The sequence below is a fragment of the Natator depressus genome, chromosome 10 (genome assembly GCF_965152275.1).
Source record: "Natator depressus isolate rNatDep1 chromosome 10, rNatDep2.hap1, whole genome shotgun sequence".
In the NCBI taxonomy this organism is placed as follows: domain Eukaryota; kingdom Metazoa; phylum Chordata; order Testudines; family Cheloniidae; genus Natator; species Natator depressus.
In genome coordinates this window covers 38,279,929-38,300,440 of record NC_134243.1, presented here as the reverse complement: position 1 = coordinate 38,300,440, position 20,512 = coordinate 38,279,929, and the positions used below count along the sequence as shown (strand labels likewise).

Here is a 20,512-nt window from a genome sequence, read left to right as displayed (position 1 = left end):
GGATAGTCCTAGCTCCTGTAACCTTTCTTCATAATGTAGAACTTTGAGACCCACAGGCATTTTTTGTAAAAACAGATCCATCCCCTGTAGGAACCAAATCCTAGAGCCCATACTCCGCAACACTCCTGATGCAGCCCTAAAGCATATATTTCCTGTTGCATTGTAAAACCAACACAGAATGTAGTATTCCAGATAGTCACTCTAGCCAGGGCTCTTTTGGAAACAGTATCACCCATTTGTTGTCTCTTTTTAAGTAAGGTACTTTTTGTTTTGCTCGTCTCAATTCAGTTATCCACACTAATCACTCCAGATCCTTTTCTTTAACCATGGGCTAGACATACATTCCGCTTAGCACGTTGTTCTCTTGTTCCTACATGTTTCTACTCTGCCATCCGCTGGCCCCAGTAACCAAGACCATCCAAATCCTTTAGAACCCAAGTGCTTTGTTCCCCACTATGTGCTTCACCTCTAATGCTGGTAGAAACCCAAGCCTGAAAAACCATGGGAATTTGGAACTAGAGGTGGGCCAAAACTGGAACTTCAAATCCAATCCCTTTAAGATTACAGGGAAGGCCTGGATCTGAACCTCCAAATCTGAACCTGCCCATATGGTTCTGGTTCCAACTCAGAACCCCTCTATTTGCTAGGCCTGGTTCAGATGCAGCCAGCATGCCACAAGAACATCTCACAAGAAGGCAGAAATCTCACAGTCTCATGAGATGTGGATCATTCAAGATTGCGGAAATGTCACAGGATAATCCAGCATTGCAAGGTTCCCACCATCTGGCCCCATCAAACTCAAACCCTAGAACTGATCGGCCTTGAACCTGAATCCTCATCAAAACTTAATCCCGATCAGAACGCTGCTTCCTCAGCTCATCTCCATTCAGTAGTCAAGTCAAGTTCTCTCCAGGACTGTTTACTCACTTCTCAAGCAACCCTACTCGTCATTTCCCAGACGGGGTATAAACCTCACATGGGCATCTAAATTAATTACCACAGTGACCTAAAGCGGGGGCGAGGAGGGGGGAGCCATTAGCTTACCTTCACCAGTATTTTCAGTATATTTGTTCCCAGTTATAGATGTCAGGAAAATCTGACTCCCAGAACGACAGACTCAGAGAAGAATATACACACACAGCTCAAGACCTTCAATCAACATCCCTTGCCTTAGTAATAAAAACCTCCCAGCATTCCTGCCTGGTAGCACAAGGGTTAAAACCAATCGAGCACAGAGTGCTGGACAGGCATCAAGGTGGTTGCTGTATCACTACATTATCAGCTGGGGGAAAATACAGAGAACAGAATCGGCTGCTCCACGGAATGTTTCCTTCCCATGCTTCTGTTGCAATGAACACAAGGAAAGGTAAGTGGAAGCAACTTCCCACATTCCTCCAATAGTATCTCATCAGAGCAGGATAGCATGGATCTGCACCAGAGTATCAAAAGTTCCATAAGAAAGGGCAGGTAAATAGTTTAGGGTGAGCAGATCGATGAATTCTTGGAAACTTTCTACTTGTTTTGCTCAACAACTTCTTTTTCTTTTGCCACCTCTGCTGTTATAGGATAATGTTCAGGCTTTATTATTCCCCGTGTGCTACTTTAAGGAGCTTTAGAGATTGCATGCACAGTGCACATGTCTCTGCTAGAGTAATAACTTTGCAGCTGGAGGAACAGATTGGTTCTTTTGCAAAAAGAGCTTCCAAATAATGAATTACGGCAAGACCTCCTGGACTTTCCTACTTTTTGAAAGATCAGATTAATTCTGAGAGGTTGGGGAACAGGGTGCATCTACTGTTGGAATTTTAGAAGAAGAAAAATGCTGCTGAAACATGCAGAGAAAATCTAATTGCTGATCCAAGAGGATCTTGAATGTATGGGCTAATAATGTTGGAAACAAGCATACACAAAAAAAGAATACTACATTGGCAGACATGTAAACAAAGACAATAGACCAGAGCTACCCTATGAGCACATAACTATGGGCTTTCTAAAATGCAAATTAAGTACATAAAGGATGCATTATTAACCTAGCTGTGGATACTATAGGTTAGATAGAGGAGATCTGTACATGCCACAGCGATGGGCATGGATAGCTAGAGATGAATAAGCCCAGAGTTCATTTTCGAGAGATATCATTGGCAGCGCAGACTATGTGACTGCAACATCAGTACTTTGGGGAATTGATCTGGCCCCTCCCCCATCACACCCCAATAAGCAGGTGTGCTGGAGCTCACCCTAGAAATCTCTGGGTCAGCACCCATGGGCAGAAGTATGTGTGTCATACATGGGAAGGCAGGATCAAATGCAGTAGGTGCCATTAGAACACTATTCACAGGGCACTTGCAAGTAAATCGCCACTTAGAGTTAGTTCATGTAACTGCAATATTCATTGTTAATTCTTAATAAGAAATGCTGCAGTAATGTTCATTTCTCACAAGTAGTAATGGTGCAGATTTTAATTGGGTCTGCTCTAAACCTGCACAGAAACCCTGAGAAAATGAGAAGCCAATATTCTTGCCCAAATAGCTTGGCCATTCCTGATTTATCCTTCCCCCAAATAAATTGGAGATGAGGAAGTATAATGTTACAGTGTATGCCTGCTGTATGATGCGTGGAAGTCATGCTGAAAAGCAATGGATGGATTTGATGGGCATAGGATCAGTACCTTACCATCACAAGTTTCGGTTTTAAAGTACAGAACCAGAACCAGGCACTGGTGTGCATCACAAAACAGATAGCCTCATTTTCCTGACTAAAATGAAACCACTGCTTCGTTGCAAGAGTGCAGTAGATCATCTGAAATCACCAACTTCTCCTCTTCTTGTTTTCCCATCACTTCAAAACAGTGGAACTATCTAACTCTAATTTGCTATATTCTCCCCTCCCTTGTAAATGGGGTTGGATGAATTCATGTGGCCTAATTTCAAACCCACTTGAATATCCTGTGTTTGAAAGTTTGAACTGAACACTGCCAGTGCCTGCCACTTAGGAGAGACTGGGGGGGGGGGGGGGAAGGAGTAGAGAAAGAACATTTCTAATAAAGACAACATCTCTCTTGTACACAGGGCCCACACAGGGTATGCTAAGCATTTAGAGGGGTCTTCTAACCCTGAGAGCACAGTGCTCTTCATAATGATTTATTGAATAACCAATGTGGGGTAGAGGGAAGCATTTAAATTACAGGTGATAAAAAGGTTTGCAGATTTCAGTCATTCACATTGTTCACTAAAATTGCTAGCCCCCCACTCCTCAAAGCAAGTTTAAAAGCTGAAGTAAGCCCCTCCGAAAAGAGTTTTTTTAAAAGAAATGAGACAGCCTTAATGCCAGGGACTGTGACGCTACAGCACAATATGGTATGTGCACACCTGAATTGTACTGAACAATTTCTCTTTGTTATGCACTGCTTCCTGTGCTGACCTATATTTTTTCCCCCTTCATGACACTTAAGCGTGAAGCACAAGTTAGGTGCACAAGCAATCGGACAAGGAAGCGCAGGGTAGGAAAGGAACTTCAGAAATGGAGTTTGCTTCTCAGGAGTGGTGAGGGAGGGGGAGGGAGGAGTTGATTATCAAGATCAAGTTCAGACCTTGCTCAAAATGGGTGCAACTGTGTTAACCTCAGTGGCTGTATCTCCAATGACACCAGGTCTGAATTTGGCACTTTATCTTGTATAAGCTTTGCTCTCTTTCTAGGACATACCCATGGCCTTCCATGCTGATAAAGCCATCATTTCCCCCTGTAAGCACAATGGCTGCAGCTAAGGGAGCAGTTCTTTCTCTTTGCTGAATTACGTGTCCTTGAACAGAAAAAGGCATCTGGTTGGGAAAACGGATTAGGGTGCTCGTCAGCCAGCGTCAGTGTTCTGGGCTTGGATCTACAGCAGGTTGAGATACACGTAAAAGATTTCCAAGCACCAGCCTAACCTCTTGACAGACAACTGAAGGCCTCTGTTAAAGAGTCCAGCCCTGTGTAAGTGGGCATAGCTCCCACGGACATCGAAGAAGGGTTGTGACCACCTGCACCAGTCCTGAATGTGGTCAGTAAAGATGGGGGCTGCAGTTCCAGATTGAGCTGTGCTGGCAGAACTGCTTGGGGGCCCAAGAATAGTACAGCAAAGATGACAGTGAGGACTGAGATGCTTTGGCAGACATGCCTGGAATGGGATCCCCGCAGGCAATGCTTTCCACTCCACAGTGGAGGAGGAGAGATGAACTACTAACTGCACTGGTCTGTTATTGGCTAATCAAAGGAGATGCATTGATCAAGCTCTAGAAAGCATGTCCCGTCCTCTTAGATGATGTGAGCCTGCATGTGGGCGGAGCTAGGACAGCCTTAATGAAAGTCATCATCACTGGTCCTCCAGGAATTGTTTCTAGGGTGAAAAAGAAATAGCAGACCCCAGTTTTAAAAGCTCAGTGGAGTAGGGAGAGGAAACCAACTTCTGGTCACAGACTGATTCTCTGAGTCAGCAACTTGCCCATGTCAGGGGAAGGAAGCAATTACCAGACATACCAAAAGGGAATCCTACCCAGCCATTGCAATCCCACTCTTGTCAAGGTGAAAAGCCTATTCAGCCAAATGATAACAGATTGTAAATAGATACAGACAGAAGGATGTGAACAACCTGACTAAGTTAGCCCAGACACACAACATGCTCCCAAGGGTGCGCTTCTTGGCTTATGTGCTAAGACTGTCACTCCCACATTTCAAAATGATGGCCCCAATTCATTGTTGCCTTGCCCCTTGTGCAGTCATTTATACCAGTACAAAGAGGATCAAGAATGTTTGCACTAGTGTAAATGAGTGCACAAGCCCAGGACAATGGTGAGTCTGGCCTATATAACTGAACAGAGAGAAAACCCAAGTTGCTCCACAGACCCTGGACCTAACTCTGCTCCTAGTGAAATCAATGGCAAAACAGTCACCAAGTTCAGCAGGATTAGCTCCTGCAAACATCAGCAGGCATTGAAGACAGACAATAAGACTATGTTCTTCCATGTTATGGTTGCTCAGTCCCCAGTATTGTGCCTTACATGGTACTGGCATTTGGGGCGCATTGAGTGTACCTAGCCATGTCATCTTTGCATCATTTCCTCTTGCCGTGTGTTGTCAGCTAATATTTTCCATTTGTTTTGTCTTAATCTCCCCTTCCACTCCCCCAGCAGACACTGCTCTCTTGTTACTCTTGGTCTCGGTGCTGGCAGCAGGGTCCCAATCTCCCAGCGGAGAAGCGCCCCAGGAGCCTGACACAGAGCTCCTAAAATGCCCCAGGTCATGTGCCTGCAGCTATGATGACTACAGCGAGGAGCTCAACATCTTCTGCAGCTCCCGGAACCTCACACACCTCCCAGAAGACATTCCCAGCAACGTTAAATCATTATGGCTGGATGGGAACAACTTCCTTTCTGTGCCAGCTATGGCCTTCATGAACCTTTCCAACCTGGACTTCCTTAACCTGCAGAGCAGCCAGCTGGCGAGCATTGAGCAGCATGCCTTCCATGGGTTAAAGGGCCTCTACCACCTGCACCTGGAACGAAATAGGTTGAAGCATTTGGCACCAAACACTTTCCTTCACACACAGAACCTCGCCTCCTTAAGCCTCAACAACAACCACTTCAACAAGATTGAGGAAGGCCTGTTTTCTGGGCTCTCCAACCTCTGGTACCTGAACCTTGGGTGGAATTCTCTAGTGGTGCTGCCTGACAGAGTGTTCCATAACCTGCCTAACCTGAGGGAACTGGTCCTGGCTGGGAACAAGCTGCCCTACCTGCAGCACCAAATCTTCTGCAGTCTCAGTGAGCTGAAGGAGCTGGATTTGAGTGGGAACTTGCTCAAGGGAATCAAGCTCAATATCTTTGTCAAGCTGCAGAAACTACAGAAGCTGTACCTGAACCACAACCAGATCAATGCCATCGCCCCACGTGCATTCATGGGAATGAAGTCCCTCAGGTGGTTGGACCTCTCCCACAATCGTCTCATCTTGCTCTTTGAAGAAACGTTCCTGGGCCTTTTGAGCCTGCACGTGTTGCGTTTATCCAGTAATTCTATCACCAGCCTGAGGCCAAGGACTTTCAAAGACCTCCAATTCTTGGAGGAGCTACAGTTGGGACACAACAGGATCAGGAGCCTGGCAGAAAGGACTTTTGATGGGCTAGGCCAGCTGGAGGTCCTTACGCTGAACAACAACCAGATTCAAGAGATCAGGGTAGGGGCATTCCTTGGGCTTTTTAATGTCGCAGTGATGAACTTGTCCGGTAACTGCCTCAAGGCACTTCCCGACTATGTCTTTAAGAGCCTAACCAAGCTGCATAGCCTTCACCTGGAAAACAGTTGTCTCAGCAGAATCAGGCCACAAACTTTCTCCAGCCTTTCCTGCCTCCGGAGGCTCTTCTTGCAGCACAACACCATATCCATGATTGAAGACGAGAGTTTGAATGACCTGCATGATCTTTTGGAGTTGGACCTTAAGCACAACAGGCTGACTCATCTCTCCCCCAACATGTTTGTAGGCCTGAATAACCTGGAATACCTTCTCCTTTCTTCCAACCAGCTCTTGGAGATCTCTCACAATGCTTTCAGCCCACTTCAGCGTCTCTTCTGGCTCGACCTCTCCAGCAACTATTTGGAGATGCTAGACAACAGCACAATTACCCCCTTAGCAAACTTGCGGTATCTTAGCATCAGAAACAATTCTCTGGAAACCTTCTCAGTTGGCTCTCTGGGCCCTTCACCTGTGCTGGAGCAGCTGTGGCTGGAAGGAAACAAGTGGCACTGTAATTGCTCACTGAAGGAACTGAGAGACTTTTCCTTGCAGCATCCCACAGTTGTTCCACGTTTTGTACAGTCCCTTATGGAAGTGGACGATTCCCACACACCCGTGTACGTGTACAACAACCTGACCTGCCTAAGCCCGCCAGACCTGGCAGGCCTTGACCTGAGGGAAATCAGTGAAGATCACTTTGCTCACTGCTAACTAACACGCTTCCTCTTTACAGAGGACTTTCTGCTTTCTATAGTTGGCAGCATTAGACACATACTTGCACAAGTTCAGGTAGAATCTGGAGAACTACTTTCCTGCGGGCTAATAAGTAAAAGGATATAGCTATCTGGCATCTCAACCACCTTCCCTGATCTCTTTACCAAGCTCACCAGGGCAGCAGTCCAAAATAACATGTTCCACCATTCACCATTACCCAAGGAGACCAGTACGATTGTACAGCACTCTTTAGCTTTCTCTCTCCATGCTGTACCATTACTATATTTGTATAGCTGCAGTTTTCAAGAGAACCAGCATACCAGCTTTGGCTGAGCAGTCGGGGTAAACAGGTTCTTTGGACTTTGCAATTACCTTTGGGCTATTTGAACTTAGCATTGCGATTCAGAGCCAGCATTCCTTTGCCCAGCACTGAAAAGTGAAGGAAAGAATGGGTGTGTGTGAAGGTATGGGTGGACAGAAGCCTTCTCCGAGGACTCTCTTTTCCAATTCCAAAATTAAAACTGATTTTAAAGAACCCAAATAAACTATGATAGTACAATAAGAGTCTGACTGAAAAGCCAACCTGAAAGGGTATTGCCCGCTAAGGTCCAGCATTTGGGTCTCACTCCTGAGCTGGGAGCAATGGATAGGCAACCTGTCTAGCCACCAAGGAGCAAAGAACATCTCATACCAGTTTTTTAGCAACCACTCCTGGTTGGCAGAGGTGCTGTTGTCAATGGATCATGGAGACAACCCTCCTTAATGGAAGGAATATCACTGCAACATGAGGACCTCAGGCTGGGGAGAGCAAATGGAGAAACCAAGATCCTCTTGAGCTAGGGGAGAAAAGTCTGGGCCACAGTGATCATTATTGGGAATGCTGACAGTTAAGTATCATTGCCCTGGAATCAGCCCAGTTGTGACTAGCTAATGCAAGCAGGGGCTTCATCCCATCCGTACTGCAGTAGCTTGGAGCAGTGGTTGTCAACCTTTTCCATTCTGCGTAACTCTGTGTTACAATGCAAAAAAGTTTCATGAACCCATAAAGAATTCTGTGATTGTACAGCACCAAACACAATGGGGCCTGATCCATAACTAAGGCCCCAGGTGCTACCATAATGGAAATAATAAAGGGAGGGTGACCATGACCCCACAAAAATCTGTTCTTGAATTCCAGTTGAGAACCCATGGCTCACAGGAGAGGAAGTCAAGGGCAGAGCCTCATCTGTAATATCTGGTCACTGAAGCCAGGTATAGTGTAAAGCTTAGGGAAAAGGCTTGAAAAGCAGACACCCAACCTGTAGTTTTAGGAGAGCAAAGCGCACGTGACAAGCTTTTAACAGCTCCTTGCAATGGCAGATCTAGGCAGGTTTGAGAAAAACAATGCACATCAACGCCCTGATAAACCACAGCAGGCAAATAAACCTTTGAAGCTACTGGAGCTCATCTTGTAAGTGATTTTTTTTTTAATTTTGTGCCTCACGTAGATAGAATTCTTATAAAAAAACAAGTTGCGCTAATGAGCAGCAGATACTGTTTAAAGTCAGTCTCTTGCCATTTCCTGCCTACCTTAAAAACTCCACCACAAGCAAAGCTAGAGCTTGTTACAGTGAAATTGCTTTCAGACTTCATTATTCAAGTTTGATAGATGGGTTTTTTCAAAGTGGTGAAGTGACTTAGGTTCACAAATCCTATTGACTTTTAGTGGGACTTGTGTTCCTAAACCACTTAGGTATTTCTGAAAATCCTATCCTGAGTTCAATTGCAATCAAAAAGATGAGAGCGGTCTGATCCTGCTCCCACTGGAGTCCATGACAGTTTACAAAATCAGCTCCTCAAGGAGTCACACTTGGATGCAGATTGCCAGGCAGATGCCAGATCACCTAGGTTGCACCCGATGGGCTATAAAAAGGTGGAAACTGTAATGAAATGATCTCAGCTAACCAGAGTGTAGGGATACTTGTCTCATTACTGCCCACAGGTGTTTAATTATGCAAATCCCTGCACTTTGATTGGTAAAGGAAGTCCGAGTTGCAATAATAGTTTTTTTTTTTTTATAACTGCAATGTGCTCTAATAGAGTGCGGGTATCTGCAATGCTGTTTCTCCTAGCTGCTCACAGAACTCCACCTGCACATATTCAATACAAATAGCTGACTCACCCCTACTAACTAGTACCCTGCCCCCTTCACTCAGCTGCTTCTTACTCCTGATAAAAGCTAAACCCACTCCCCAGCCCTTTACTCTGTTGGTTTATTTCAGGGAGTACTCATTATGTACTTGGCCCTTTCTAAGCAGCAGGCCCAGGTCATGCCCCAAGGACAAAGGGTAAAAGCATACAACAAACTGAATAAGTAGAGTGGGCAAGGTGGTGCTTGACAATCTCTTGGTAATAGAAAGAAATGCCCGCTGCTGACATGTGCAGGACTCTGTAGGAGGAGATGAGAAGCTTGTACTTGATGGAGTGGGAGACAATGGGAATATCCACAAAGGGAGCAACATACACAGAACAGATAAGGAAGAGGATCTTAGCAGCAGTGTTTTGTCTGGAACGGAGGGAACCAGGTGTGTGCCAGGAAAGCCAGAGAGGTTTCAGTACTCAAGGCAAAAAGATGCCAAGGCACGGACTAGAATTTTAGTGACATGGACAAAAAGAAAAGGCTGGATCTTAGCGATATTACAGAGGAAGGATTCAGACCCAGCCTGGCTGTGTGGAGCAGGGTAAAGGGAGGAGGCAAAGAGAACCAGAGATTATAGGCTTGAGGTAGCAGAGGCTGGTGGTAGATAGTGGGGTAGCAGAGAGGAGTTGAAAGAAGGTAAAGTTCAGTTTAAGCTAGCAATGAAACAGTCAGATGACAGAAACAGCGAGGAGGACTTGTGGCACCTTAGAGACTAACAAATTTATTTATTTGGGCATATGCGGGAGTGGGTGGGAATGGGCATTGCAGGACGGGAGCAGGATTAAATATGCCCAAATAAATAAATTTGTTAGTCTCTAAGGTGCCACAAGTACTCCTCCTTTTTGCTGATACAGACTACCACTCTGAAACCAGACAGATGATAGAAATGCAGACTTAGGGTCTGTCTACGCAAACATTTAATTCACTGCAAGCTGGGGTGTAAATCTACCCCACACTAGCCTACCACATTTTTACAGTCTGTGTGAACCCTGGTGACATGCACTTTGGTCTAGTCCTGTTTCAAAGAGGACCAAATCAAAGCACATTAATGAACTGCTACCATGCAGCAGCAGCAGGGTCCACGTAGTCAGTCAGTCCACAGCAGGCTAGGGTGGTGGAGAGTCACTCTAGAGCCCTGCCTGAGACTATTTTTTTAATCCTGCTCCCGTCCTGCAATACCCATTCCCACCCACTCCCGCTTTGTTTCTTGTATTTTTATCCCGCTCCACCCAGAAAAACCTTAGATCCCGCAAATCCCACAAGAGAGAGATTCCCTCATGCTACTTAAAAAAAAATTTTTTTTATATATATTAGGGCTATCAAGTGATTAATCTTGTGATTAATTTTTTTAATCATGCTGTTAATAGAATACCATTTATTTAACTATTTTTGGATGTTTTCTAGATTTTCAAATATATTGATTTCAATTACAACACAGAATACAAAGTGTATAGTGCTCACTTTGTATTTATTTTTGATTACAAATATTTGCACTGTAAAAAACAAAAAAATAGTATTTTTCAATTCACCTAATACAAGTACTGTAGTGCAATCTCTTTATCGTCAAAGTTGAACTTACAAAGGTAGAATTATGTAGAAAAAATAACTGCATTTAAAAGTAAAACAATGTAAAAAAAAATGTTAGAGCAAGGGTGGGCAAACATTTTGGCCACCCCCGGACTCCTCGTCCCAACTGCCCCCCCACAACCCCATCCACCCCCCCTGCTCCCTGTCCCCTGACCGCCCCCCCCAGGACCCCTGCCCCCTGACCACCCCCTGCCACCCCATCCAACCCCTCCTCTCCTTCCTGACTGCCCCCCAGAACCCCTGCCCCCATTCAACCCCCGTTCCCCGCCCTCTGACTGCCCCGACCCCTATCCACGCCCCTGACTGCCCCTGACCACCCCCCGAACTCCTCTGCCCTCTATTCAACCTCCCCCTGCTCCCTGCCCTCTTACCGCGCTGCCTGGAGCACCAGTGGCTGGAGGTGTGGCAGCACCAGGACAGGCAGCCGCGCAGCACAGAGCACCAGGTCAGGCTGGGCTCTGCAGCCCTGCTGCCCAGAGCATTGCGCTGCACGGCAGCGTGGACAGCCTCCTGGGCCAGGAGCTCAGGAGCCAGGCAGGACGGTCCCGTGGGCCGGATGTGGCCCGCGGGCCATAGTTTGCCCACCTCTGCTTTAGAGCCTACAAGTCCACTCAATTCTACTTCAGCCAATTGCTCAGACAAACAAGTTTGGTTACAATTTTCAGGAGATAATGCTGCCCACTTCTTGTTTACAAATGTCACCTGAAAGTGAAAAGAGGTGTTCGCATGGCACTGCTGTAGCCAGCATCACAAGACATTTACGTGCCAGATCAACTAAAGATTCATATGTCGCTTCATGCTTCAACCACCATTCCAGAGGATATACGTCCATGCTGATGGGTTCTGCTCGATAACGATCCAAAGCAGAGCGGACCGACACATGCTCATTTTCATCATCTGAGTCAGATGCCACCAGCAGAAGGTTGATTCTTTTTTGGTGGTTGGGTTCTGTAGTTTCCGCATCAGAGTGTTGCTCTTTTAAGACTTCTGAAAGCATGCTCCGCACCTTGTCCCTCTCAGATTTTGAAAGGCACTTCAGATTCTTAAATCTTGGGTTGAGTGCTGTAGTTAGTTTTAGAAATCTCACATTGCTACCTTTCTTTGTGTTTTGTCAAATCTGCTATGAAAGTGTTCTTAAAACGAACATGTGCTGGGTCATCATCTGAGACTGCCATAACATGAAATATATGGCAGAATGCAGGTAAAACAGAACAGGAGACATACAATTCTCCCCCAAAGAGTTCAGTCCAATGTTCCCTCTAATTTTTTCCATCCATGTGCAGAATAAATTTTGTTACGTGCACCAAGGTATGTTCACCACCAGTAGAAACAAAAAACCTAGATATATATATTTTTAAAAAGTTACCATCGAGATAATTACTCCATCCAGGACAGGTTAGGCATTTTAGAACTCACTACTCAAAGAACTAAATTTAAGTGTAAGAGAAATAAAAATTATGAAATGCATAGACCCATCAAAAAACTAAAATGTGTGTGTGTGTTGGCTGTGGGGGAAGTTTATGAGAGATGCCAGGCACTCACTGAAAGCTCTCCTGCTCTGTCCTAAGCCCTGTCTCCCCTCCCCAGCTCTGCAGAGATGGGGTACATGGGCAGGAGGGAGTGGGACAGGGAGGGAGAGAGCAAGTGGTGCTGGGGAAGTCTCAGAGACCATGTGCTGTCTCTTTAAGGCACTCACTGGGAAGGGAAGGCTTCAAGGCTCATTCAGACCTCAGACCACAGCAGCTCTCTCCTGCTGAGTCCTGAGCAGGGGTGAAAGTGGGCTGGTATGGTGTACCAGTAACAAGCTGGTACCAGCCTGTACGCAGCCCACGTTAAAGCGCTGGTGGGGGAAAGAGGCAGCAACATTAAAGCACTGCCACGGCAACGCTTTAAGGAGTGTCCTTTGCCGCAGCAGAGCTTTAATGTTGCTGCCTCTTTTGCCTCCCGCATCGGCAGCCCTGCCGGTAGAGTCCATACCAGCAGGGCGGCCAACAGAGGGGAAGGGGCAGTGATGTTAAAACGCTGCTGCGGCAAAGGACCCTCCTTAAAGCATTGCTGTGGCAGGCAGTGCTTTAACGTTGCTGCCCCCGCTCCCATCAGCGGCAAAAGGCACAACAATGTTAAAGCACTGCCGCAGCCACCAACGGGGCGGGGGGGGGGGGGGGGGAAGAGGAGGAAGGGCAGCTGCCCCGAGGCCAGCGATTTAAAAGGGCCTGGGGCTTGCGGCAGCAGCCGGAACCCCGGACCCTTTTAAATCACTGCCAGAGCCCCAGGGGCCAGGCAGCGCACATGGGCTGGCTGGGGGAGGCTGACCCACCCCAACCCCGCCCCTTCTGCCTGAGACCCCACCCCTTTTGAGGGCTGGAGCCGGCCCCCGTACCTGTAAGAATTTAATATTACTTTCACCCTTGGTCCTGAGCCAGGCCCTCCCCTCTCCCCTACTCTGTGGAGATGGGGTACAAGGGCAGGGAGGGGGGACACCCTGACATCAGAACCTCCCCACCCCCCCGCTCTGCACAGCCAGCAGGAGGGTCCTGGGAGCAACGTGGCTGCAAAGCAACGGGGGGAGGGGCACCTGAACACACACTGCTTGATGTGCGCAGCTCTGCTAATCAAGTGCGTGGCACTTGAATCCCTTCTGGGCAGCTGCCCAACCATACTTAGAGGGAACACAGGTTCAGTCACATTTAATTAATGCTTGTTTAAAAAAAATGCATCAGCAGTATGGAAGCATGTCTCTCTGGAATGGTGGCCGAAGCATGAAAGGGCATACGAATATTTAGCATATCTGGCATGTAAATACCTTGCAACGCGAGCTATAAAAGTGCCATGCTAATGCCTGGTCTCACTTTCTGGTGACATTGTAAATAAGAAGCGGGCAGCATTATCTCCTGTAAATGTAAACAAACTTGTTTGTCTTAGTGGTTGGCTGAACAAGAAGTAGGACTGAGTTGACTTATAGGCTCTAAAGTTTTACATATTTGTTACATAACTGTTCTCAAAAACAAAATCTACATTTTAAAGTTACACTTTCACAATAAAGAGATTGCACTACAGTACTTGTATGAGGTGAATTGAAAAATACTATCTCTTTTGCTTATTTTTACAGTACAAATATTTGTAATAAAAATATAAAGTGAGCAACTTTGTATTCTGTGTTGTAATAGAAATATATTTGAAAATGTAGAAAAACATTCAAAAATATTTAATAAATTTCAATAGGTATTCTATTGCTTAACAGTGAGTAATCACGATTAATTTTTCAGTTAATCGTGTGAGTTAATTGCGATTAAATTGACAGCATATAAACAAACAGAATTTAGACATAATTTTTACCACTAAAAGAATAGAATAAATCTTGCTTAAACCATGTAAAAAATACCAAAAAAAACTTTTAGCTCCTGTTATAATAGACATCAAATCTCTTTCTATCCCTCACTTACATTTAAGTTTTCAAGTGTTTTCCTGCAAATTACCGCAGTCTGGCTTTTTTGCCCACCCTATCCCACCCGCAAAGTACATTTTGGCAGCACTATTTTGCCCTATTATGGCAGTGGGTCCTGTGGGACCCCAGTCCTGCTGCAAGGCTCCGATTCACACCCTAGCTTGTCCCGAACTAAATGTTTGTGTAGACAAGCCCTGAGATACAACCTCAGACAGTCACCAGCATTTGACAGCAGCTTCCTCATCCGCCCCCTTGGAATCTTACTTACTCTAAATATCCTCAAGGGGACATACTTATCATGGAAATCCATCCACCGATGCTCAGTATACCCCTCAATGCAATCCATTTCCTGTGACCCTTTACTTCCTTCTTCTCATCAGAGCAATTCTCACCCCTGCTGTGTGTGGGAGGGGGCCCCCGCGGGGGGCGGGGAATGGCTCCCTTCAGAGCCCCTCAATACCAATTTGATTGGATGTCACAAAGGAAAGCCGATCAGCAAGGCACATCAGAGCTTACTGCCTGCCTTTGCAGCACTTCTAGTGAGAAGGCAAGCTGGGATCAACGATATGAGTTCCACATCTGCATATCCATCATCTCGCTCCCAGGAGCACTACAATGGTTAGTCACCAGCCTCTGGAACATCCATCATGAAGGGGAGAGGAGGATGCTGTTCAGAGATTCTGTGGAGGCAGTGACTCAGGACCTCCCTTGCACTTAGACCAATGACTGTTTTGATCGGGTAGCCCAGATGCATCTTGAGACTAGGACAGAAGTGATGCTAGACTTGATTTAGAGAGGACCATCTTCTCTAGCCATAAAGGCCAATGTAGCACTTCCTTAATCTTAAAAAACAAAACAAAACACAAACAAAACACACAAAATGGCCAGCAGAGCGGAACCATTATTTGCTACCAAATACAGACAGGGTGTAGGAAAGAAACTAGGATTCAGTTGGGGGGGGGGGGGGGAGGACAAATCCCCCACCACCACCACACATACACACACAAAATGCAATGAGACATTTAGATGGTAAGAAAACATTATTTAATGTCTGTAGCCTTTACAAATATTCCTGAGCCCTGAAACCTTTCAGGGAGCCAAAAGATGGTGTGTTCCTTAAGTAAGTGATAAGACACAGACTCAGTAAACAGACTTCAGAGCTCCTGTAGAGACTTGATGTCATCACACACGCCTTCATAGGCATATTCTGTACCAAATACTTGTGGCTTCAGAGTGAAATGGCTCAGCTAGGATCTAGGGTCAGAGGGTCTGGCATGAAGCTGACAGCAGTCACTGTGAACTAGGAAGTACCATGTGTGCAGCACTACAGAAGCAACTGGGGGAAGGTAGCAGCAGCAGGAGTCGGGGGGTGGAGATTGCTGGTGCTATTCTGTTCAATAAGGGAAGGAATTTCCTGTCATGGATCACTACCAGTATTTGCCGCAGAGACCAATGGCCACACACAATTTACAGAGCCAAGAATGCTGCAGAAATGAGCAGCAGCACCACAGCTGGGAGTGGCCATCTTCACAGTGTACTAACTTTGCAGGAGTTCATGGGCAGATGAAACATTCTCTGTGTGGCTAGAAAAAGCTGCACCACCTGTGCCCCCATAGCCCATTCCAGGATGGCCATAGTGCTCATCTATTCAGAAGGCAAATGGTGTTGCAAATGTACACGCCCCCTTAGAGAGCAATGGTAAGCTCTAGCAAGGTCTCTTCAAGGCTTTAGTAGTGATGGCGTCACTTCCCTTTCCCAGATCTCTGCAAACTGGTACCAATGACACCCTCTCCCCCACAAAATGTTTTAAAATAGCTTTGACATTCCCCATCGGCTTGGTCCACGGCTGACAGTGCTGCAAAGAGGCGGCCAACGCGAGTCCAGCCTTAGAAACACACTCAGGAGCCCTGAGGGGATGTCCTGTCCAAGATCTGCTGGGCGATGTGAGCAAGGGCAGGGAAGGCAGAACTCTTGGGAAACTCCTGGATGAAATCTCTGCCTTCCTCCAAGCTCTGGGTGAGCTGGGGATCAAGGGGAACACACCCTGTGTGGGAGGGCAAAGGGAGAAAGTGACCATGAGACCATTGGGACGAGTTACAGAGATGAGAGTACACACATGCAAGTCAGAGATACAGAAAGGTGGGAGTGAGACACCCACATCAACCAAAGGAGAGACAGAATAAGACAAGACAAACAGGACTGAGCATTATTAACCTCCTTACTGCTCACCAGCAAGACTACATTCTAGATGAGCAACACCATACCAGACATTTTCTTGGTAGAAAGGAGCTATAAGTGCTTCTAGCACCACAATCAGCAGAGATTCACCCTGGCATCACTGTCGAGACTATTGCTCCTTGATTAGGGGGAGGAATAAATAATTAAGGAGGTTTAAATAAATTCCTCATTTCCCTCACAGGAGCTCTGCTGGACTCTCAGTGGTGCTGCCTGTATTTGCCGTTACCTGACAGCAGGCAACTAGGATCACTCCAAATCTCCCATCATATGCAAAGCCAGACTGGACTGCCAGGTTCTCTGCCGGCCAGACACACAATAACCACATCCCTTTGGCAGCTCTATGCTCCTCTCCCAAACTAGGTTCTCTTCAGACCTCAAGGGGAGATGCCCCTGCTTAGCTTGCAGTTTGGTTTCTGGACCCCATTCCATGCTCCTTGTGGCACTGTGTTCTCACCACTCACCAACCATTTGCTCTTCTGATCTACCCCTCCCCCGAGGGAGGGCTCTGCATTCAAAAGACACTCACCTAGGAATGGGACTCCGGCATGCCTGGCCAGCTCTTCACCGCCCCCTTTGGAAAAGAGGTTTGTGCACTCCTGGGAGAGCAGAAGAAACAGCATTTAGTCACCAGGAACTTCCCAGAGCAGCAGTTCTGCAGACGGCTGGGCATCAAAGATGGCCAACATGACTGTTAATCTGGATACATTTAATGCAGAGAATGATACAGTTATCTGAGTAAGCAATGCTCATTTGCCTGGGGCAGCTGCTGATTTCCCCCCCCCCCCCCCCCCGACTTCATGCACTTCCTCAAAGACATTCTTACCCCACATCACCCACTAGGAAGACAAAAGAGCTGCCTCTCCTGAACCTACCCCAACAGCCAGCCAATGAAGGAGGGCAGGGTCCACAAAGCGGTACAGTCAGCCGCTTGCCTCCAGAGACCTACCACATTACCTTCGTGGCATTCCCTGGTCTCTCAACAGCCAACGGACCACAGTCAAGAAAAGTCAATTCAAACCCCAGGCCTCAAGCAGAACAATGTAGCAGATTGCCTAGCATACCCTTGAGGCAGGAGGTGCTCAGCCGTGGGTCAGTTTTAAAGAGCTCACCAAACAGTGCGGGCAGACGAAACCACTCATGTTCTCTACAATCCCGATCACTCGCAATCCTGTCTTCTTACAGAATGTCAGCTCTCGTCTGACATCCCCTATAGACACCGCCTGTGGGCACAGAGTCATGGGGTATCAGTGATAAAGGGCCAGCAAAATCAGAGAGGTGCATGTCCGTCTTTCTGCCCATTCATCCAGTGCGGCCAATCCTTGAGATTAGGTCAGGGTACACAGACACAGGTTGAAGGGATGAAGGGAGTAGAAATGCAGAACCAATAGCCATAGAGAGACACTGACATTCATACAGGGTCATGTAAACACAAACCTAAAGGCATAATGGGGTCGATAAAATATTAGTTTGGTGTGACCCCAGGGCAGGGTGTGGAAACATCTGCCCCAGCAAGCATCACATACCTGTGGCGTCGTGACCAGGACTGCCCCGAGGGGCTTGTATTGGCGAAGGGATTCCACCGTGGAGATGTGCTCATCCGAGGTCCCCGGAGGTGTATCCACAATAAGGAAGTCAAGTTCTCCCCAGGTCACATCGGAGATAAATTGCTTTATCAAAGCTGCCAAAACAAAACGGAGGAAAATCTTTGCTTTCAGCAGAGGTGTGGTCTGCAATCTCAACAGTGTGGTAGCAGCAGTTGTTAGATATCAGATCACCACATTGTGTGAACAGATAGGTTCAAAAGAATAAGACTTAAGTAGGAAGAGAAGCCCTCTATCAACAGAAGCAGTGGCAGTGCCATCTTCCCTCAGGGTCTCTATCCTGCCCTACAGGGAGTGCATCTACAGGGAGTGGCAAGAGGGTAGTTCAGTCTCCAAGACCATGGAGGTTCTGTTCTGTGCCAACAATAGTGATCATTATAGAGGCCTGTCCAGAGAGCACAGGACAGATCTAACAGCTCATTCCCCAGGGCTGGTTTACACTACCTAGTTAGATCGACATCAGGCAGCTTATGTCGATATAATTATAACACTACAGCCGTGCTCCTGCAGATGTAAGCCTCATTATACCGACCTAATAGCTTCACCTCCATGAGAGGCGTAAGGCTTATGTTAATGTAGTTAGGGCAATGCAGTGTCTGTGTAGACACTGCGTCCCCTACCTCAGCTGTCTTGTCAATTTCACAGCAGGAGCCATGCTCCTGGCTGGGAGTTGAGGTATGAAGCCCAGGGCGGCTTCGGGCGCCGATCCCAGCTGGGAGTCAGGGCAAAAAGCCGGGGGGGAAGGGGAGCTTCAGATGATGACCAGCCTAGACTGAAAGCAACAACCTAGAGGTCAAAGGCTACCTACACCTAGTCTGTCATCCAGCCCTAGTTCACCTGCTCAAACATAGCAAGGACTACAGACTGCAACCCATGCCGAAGCACAAGGGGATAATGAGCAATATGCAAGACAAGACCAGCCTGTAAGTAAGGCAAGCATGTGTTTCAACGAGCTTCATCTTTGCAGGAGGTGCCCTTGCTGTAGGGCAGTGGTCCCCAAACTGTGGGGCACCCCACACCCCCCAAGGGGGGCATTGAGACCCATTCCACCCCCAGCCACAGCTCCACTCTGCTCCGTCCCCGGCTGCAGCTCCACCCTGCCCCCAGGCCGCTCCTCCTCTTGCCTCAGCTTTCTCCTCCTGTTTCCCCCCAGCTCTGCTTCAGCCTGAGCTCCTTCACTGAGGATGCAAGCCTTGGCTGTGCAGTAATGGCGAGGGGGTGCAAGAGGAGAAGTTTGGGCACCACTGCTGTAGGGTCACTACCAAGAGTAAAAGCCGTGTGTACCGTTTTTCTTGGGTCCTCTCCAAACCACAGCATCGTCTGGCTTCTCCAGCAAGAAGCCAATCGACATGAGAGAGATGCTTTTGTCCTGGTCGACGAAGACAGGCACCCAGCCACTGTCACACTGGTGCACACCCTTGCCCTGGACTTTGAGCATTTGAGGGATGCTGGGGCCACATAGGTCCACATCCAGGATCCCCACCTGCCAGTAAATATGTGGAACCATTCAGACAATCCCTTAAACTAAGGCAGCACAGAGGGCCACTACAGTGGCAAAACATAACTCTTCGCTGATTTCTACAGCCCAGATCTTAAGGAAAGGATGGCTTAGAAGCCTACACATCAGATTTGAAATACACAGGAACCACATGTTCAAATCCCGGATGAGTTCACACAACCCTTCCCCTTTCCAAGGGAGATCAGTGTGTTGTCATTGAACTTCCTGGACAGAGATCTTTCAAATGAGACCTTAAAAACCATGGCCCATCTGCTCTGCAGGACTTTAAAGAGCCTTTGGGACATTTTGTTTGCCCGGTGTCCTCAGCCACAATTCCCCACTGCCGTTATGCTGGGTGGCTGTCCCTCCCTCCCCGCAAGAGGCCACATTTTAGGGTGGGTGGGTGTGTAAAGTGCTTTGAGAGCCTTCACCACAATGACAGGTTTCAGAGTAACAGCCGTGTTAGTCTGTATTCGCAAAAAGAAAAGGAGTACTTGTGGCACCTTAGAGACTAACCAATTTATTTGAGCATGAGCTTTCGTGAGCTACAGCTCACTTCATCGGATGCATCGATTTGAGCTCATGCTCAAATAAATTGGTTAGTCTCTAAGGTGCCACAAGTACTCCTTTTCTTTTCACCACAATGTAAATTGTAAACATTCATATAGCTCATGTTCTGCTTATATGCACAGGAGGGCCCCTCCCTGTTCCAAATCTTTCTCTCTGCCTTTCCATAAGTAAAGCCCAATGTCCTCTCAGACCCCTAGAAACCTTTAGAGGGATTTTACCTCCCCTTTCTTTTTCCTACTCATACTCATGCCCTATAAATCGGCATAGCCCACACAACAGCTGCCATGAAGCAGGTCAGGCAAGACAACAAGAGGCCTTGGAGAGCAATGACAGCAAAGATCAAGGACTCAACCTTCATGGTCTCCATCCACACAGCAAGTGAGAGTATCCCAGTAGCTTTTTAGAGCGTAGTATA

At 47.1% G+C, this 20,512-nt stretch overlaps 2 protein-coding genes across 6 annotated transcripts in view; one reads left to right on the top strand and one right to left on the bottom strand.

Moving 5' to 3' along the window:
• NUBP2 (NUBP iron-sulfur cluster assembly factor 2, cytosolic) overlaps window positions 1–20,512 on the bottom strand; it is a 34,119-nt gene that overhangs the window by 6,949 nt on the left and 6,658 nt on the right. For 3 of the 4 annotated variants that reach the window (XM_074965830.1, XM_074965833.1, XM_074965832.1), the window contains 5 exons: window positions 19,314–19,512; window positions 17,952–18,106; window positions 17,538–17,648; window positions 16,955–17,024; window positions 15,226–16,234 (listed from right to left, as the gene is read on the bottom strand). In XM_074965830.1, coding sequence (XP_074821931.1) covers window positions 16,089–16,234; window positions 16,955–17,024; window positions 17,538–17,648; window positions 17,952–18,106; window positions 19,314–19,512 — 681 coding nt within the window. In that variant the 3' untranslated portion in view covers window positions 15,226–16,088. Of the gene's footprint in view, window positions 1–15,225; window positions 16,235–16,954; window positions 17,025–17,537; window positions 17,649–17,951; window positions 18,107–19,313; window positions 19,513–20,512 lie in introns of those variants that run through there. The other variant, XM_074965831.1, reaches the window with a different exon arrangement.
• IGFALS (insulin like growth factor binding protein acid labile subunit) lies at window positions 1,240–7,033 on the top strand. 2 transcript variants are annotated; one of them, XM_074964697.1, is made up of 2 exons: window positions 1,240–1,366; window positions 5,166–7,033. In XM_074964697.1, the coding sequence occupies exons 1-2, from the start codon at window positions 1,324–1,326 to the stop codon at window positions 6,974–6,976; spliced, it is 1,854 nt and encodes a 617-aa protein (XP_074820798.1). In that variant the 5' UTR covers window positions 1,240–1,323; the 3' UTR covers window positions 6,977–7,033. The 2 variants fall into 2 exon arrangements, with proteins under 2 accessions (XP_074820798.1, XP_074820799.1); XM_074964698.1 differs by having other exon boundaries at window positions 1,324–1,366; window positions 5,169–7,033.

Excerpts from the sequence above, each read along its gene's own strand:
- IGFALS (XM_074964697.1), top strand. The coding sequence starts at position 1,324 with ATGTTTCCTTCCCATGCTTCTGTTGCAATGAACACAAGGAAAG. Across the intron at positions 1,367-5,165 it reads TGCAATGAACACAAGGAAAG|CAGACACTGCTCTCTTGTTA; the intron begins GTAAGTGGAAGC and ends CCACTCCCCCAG.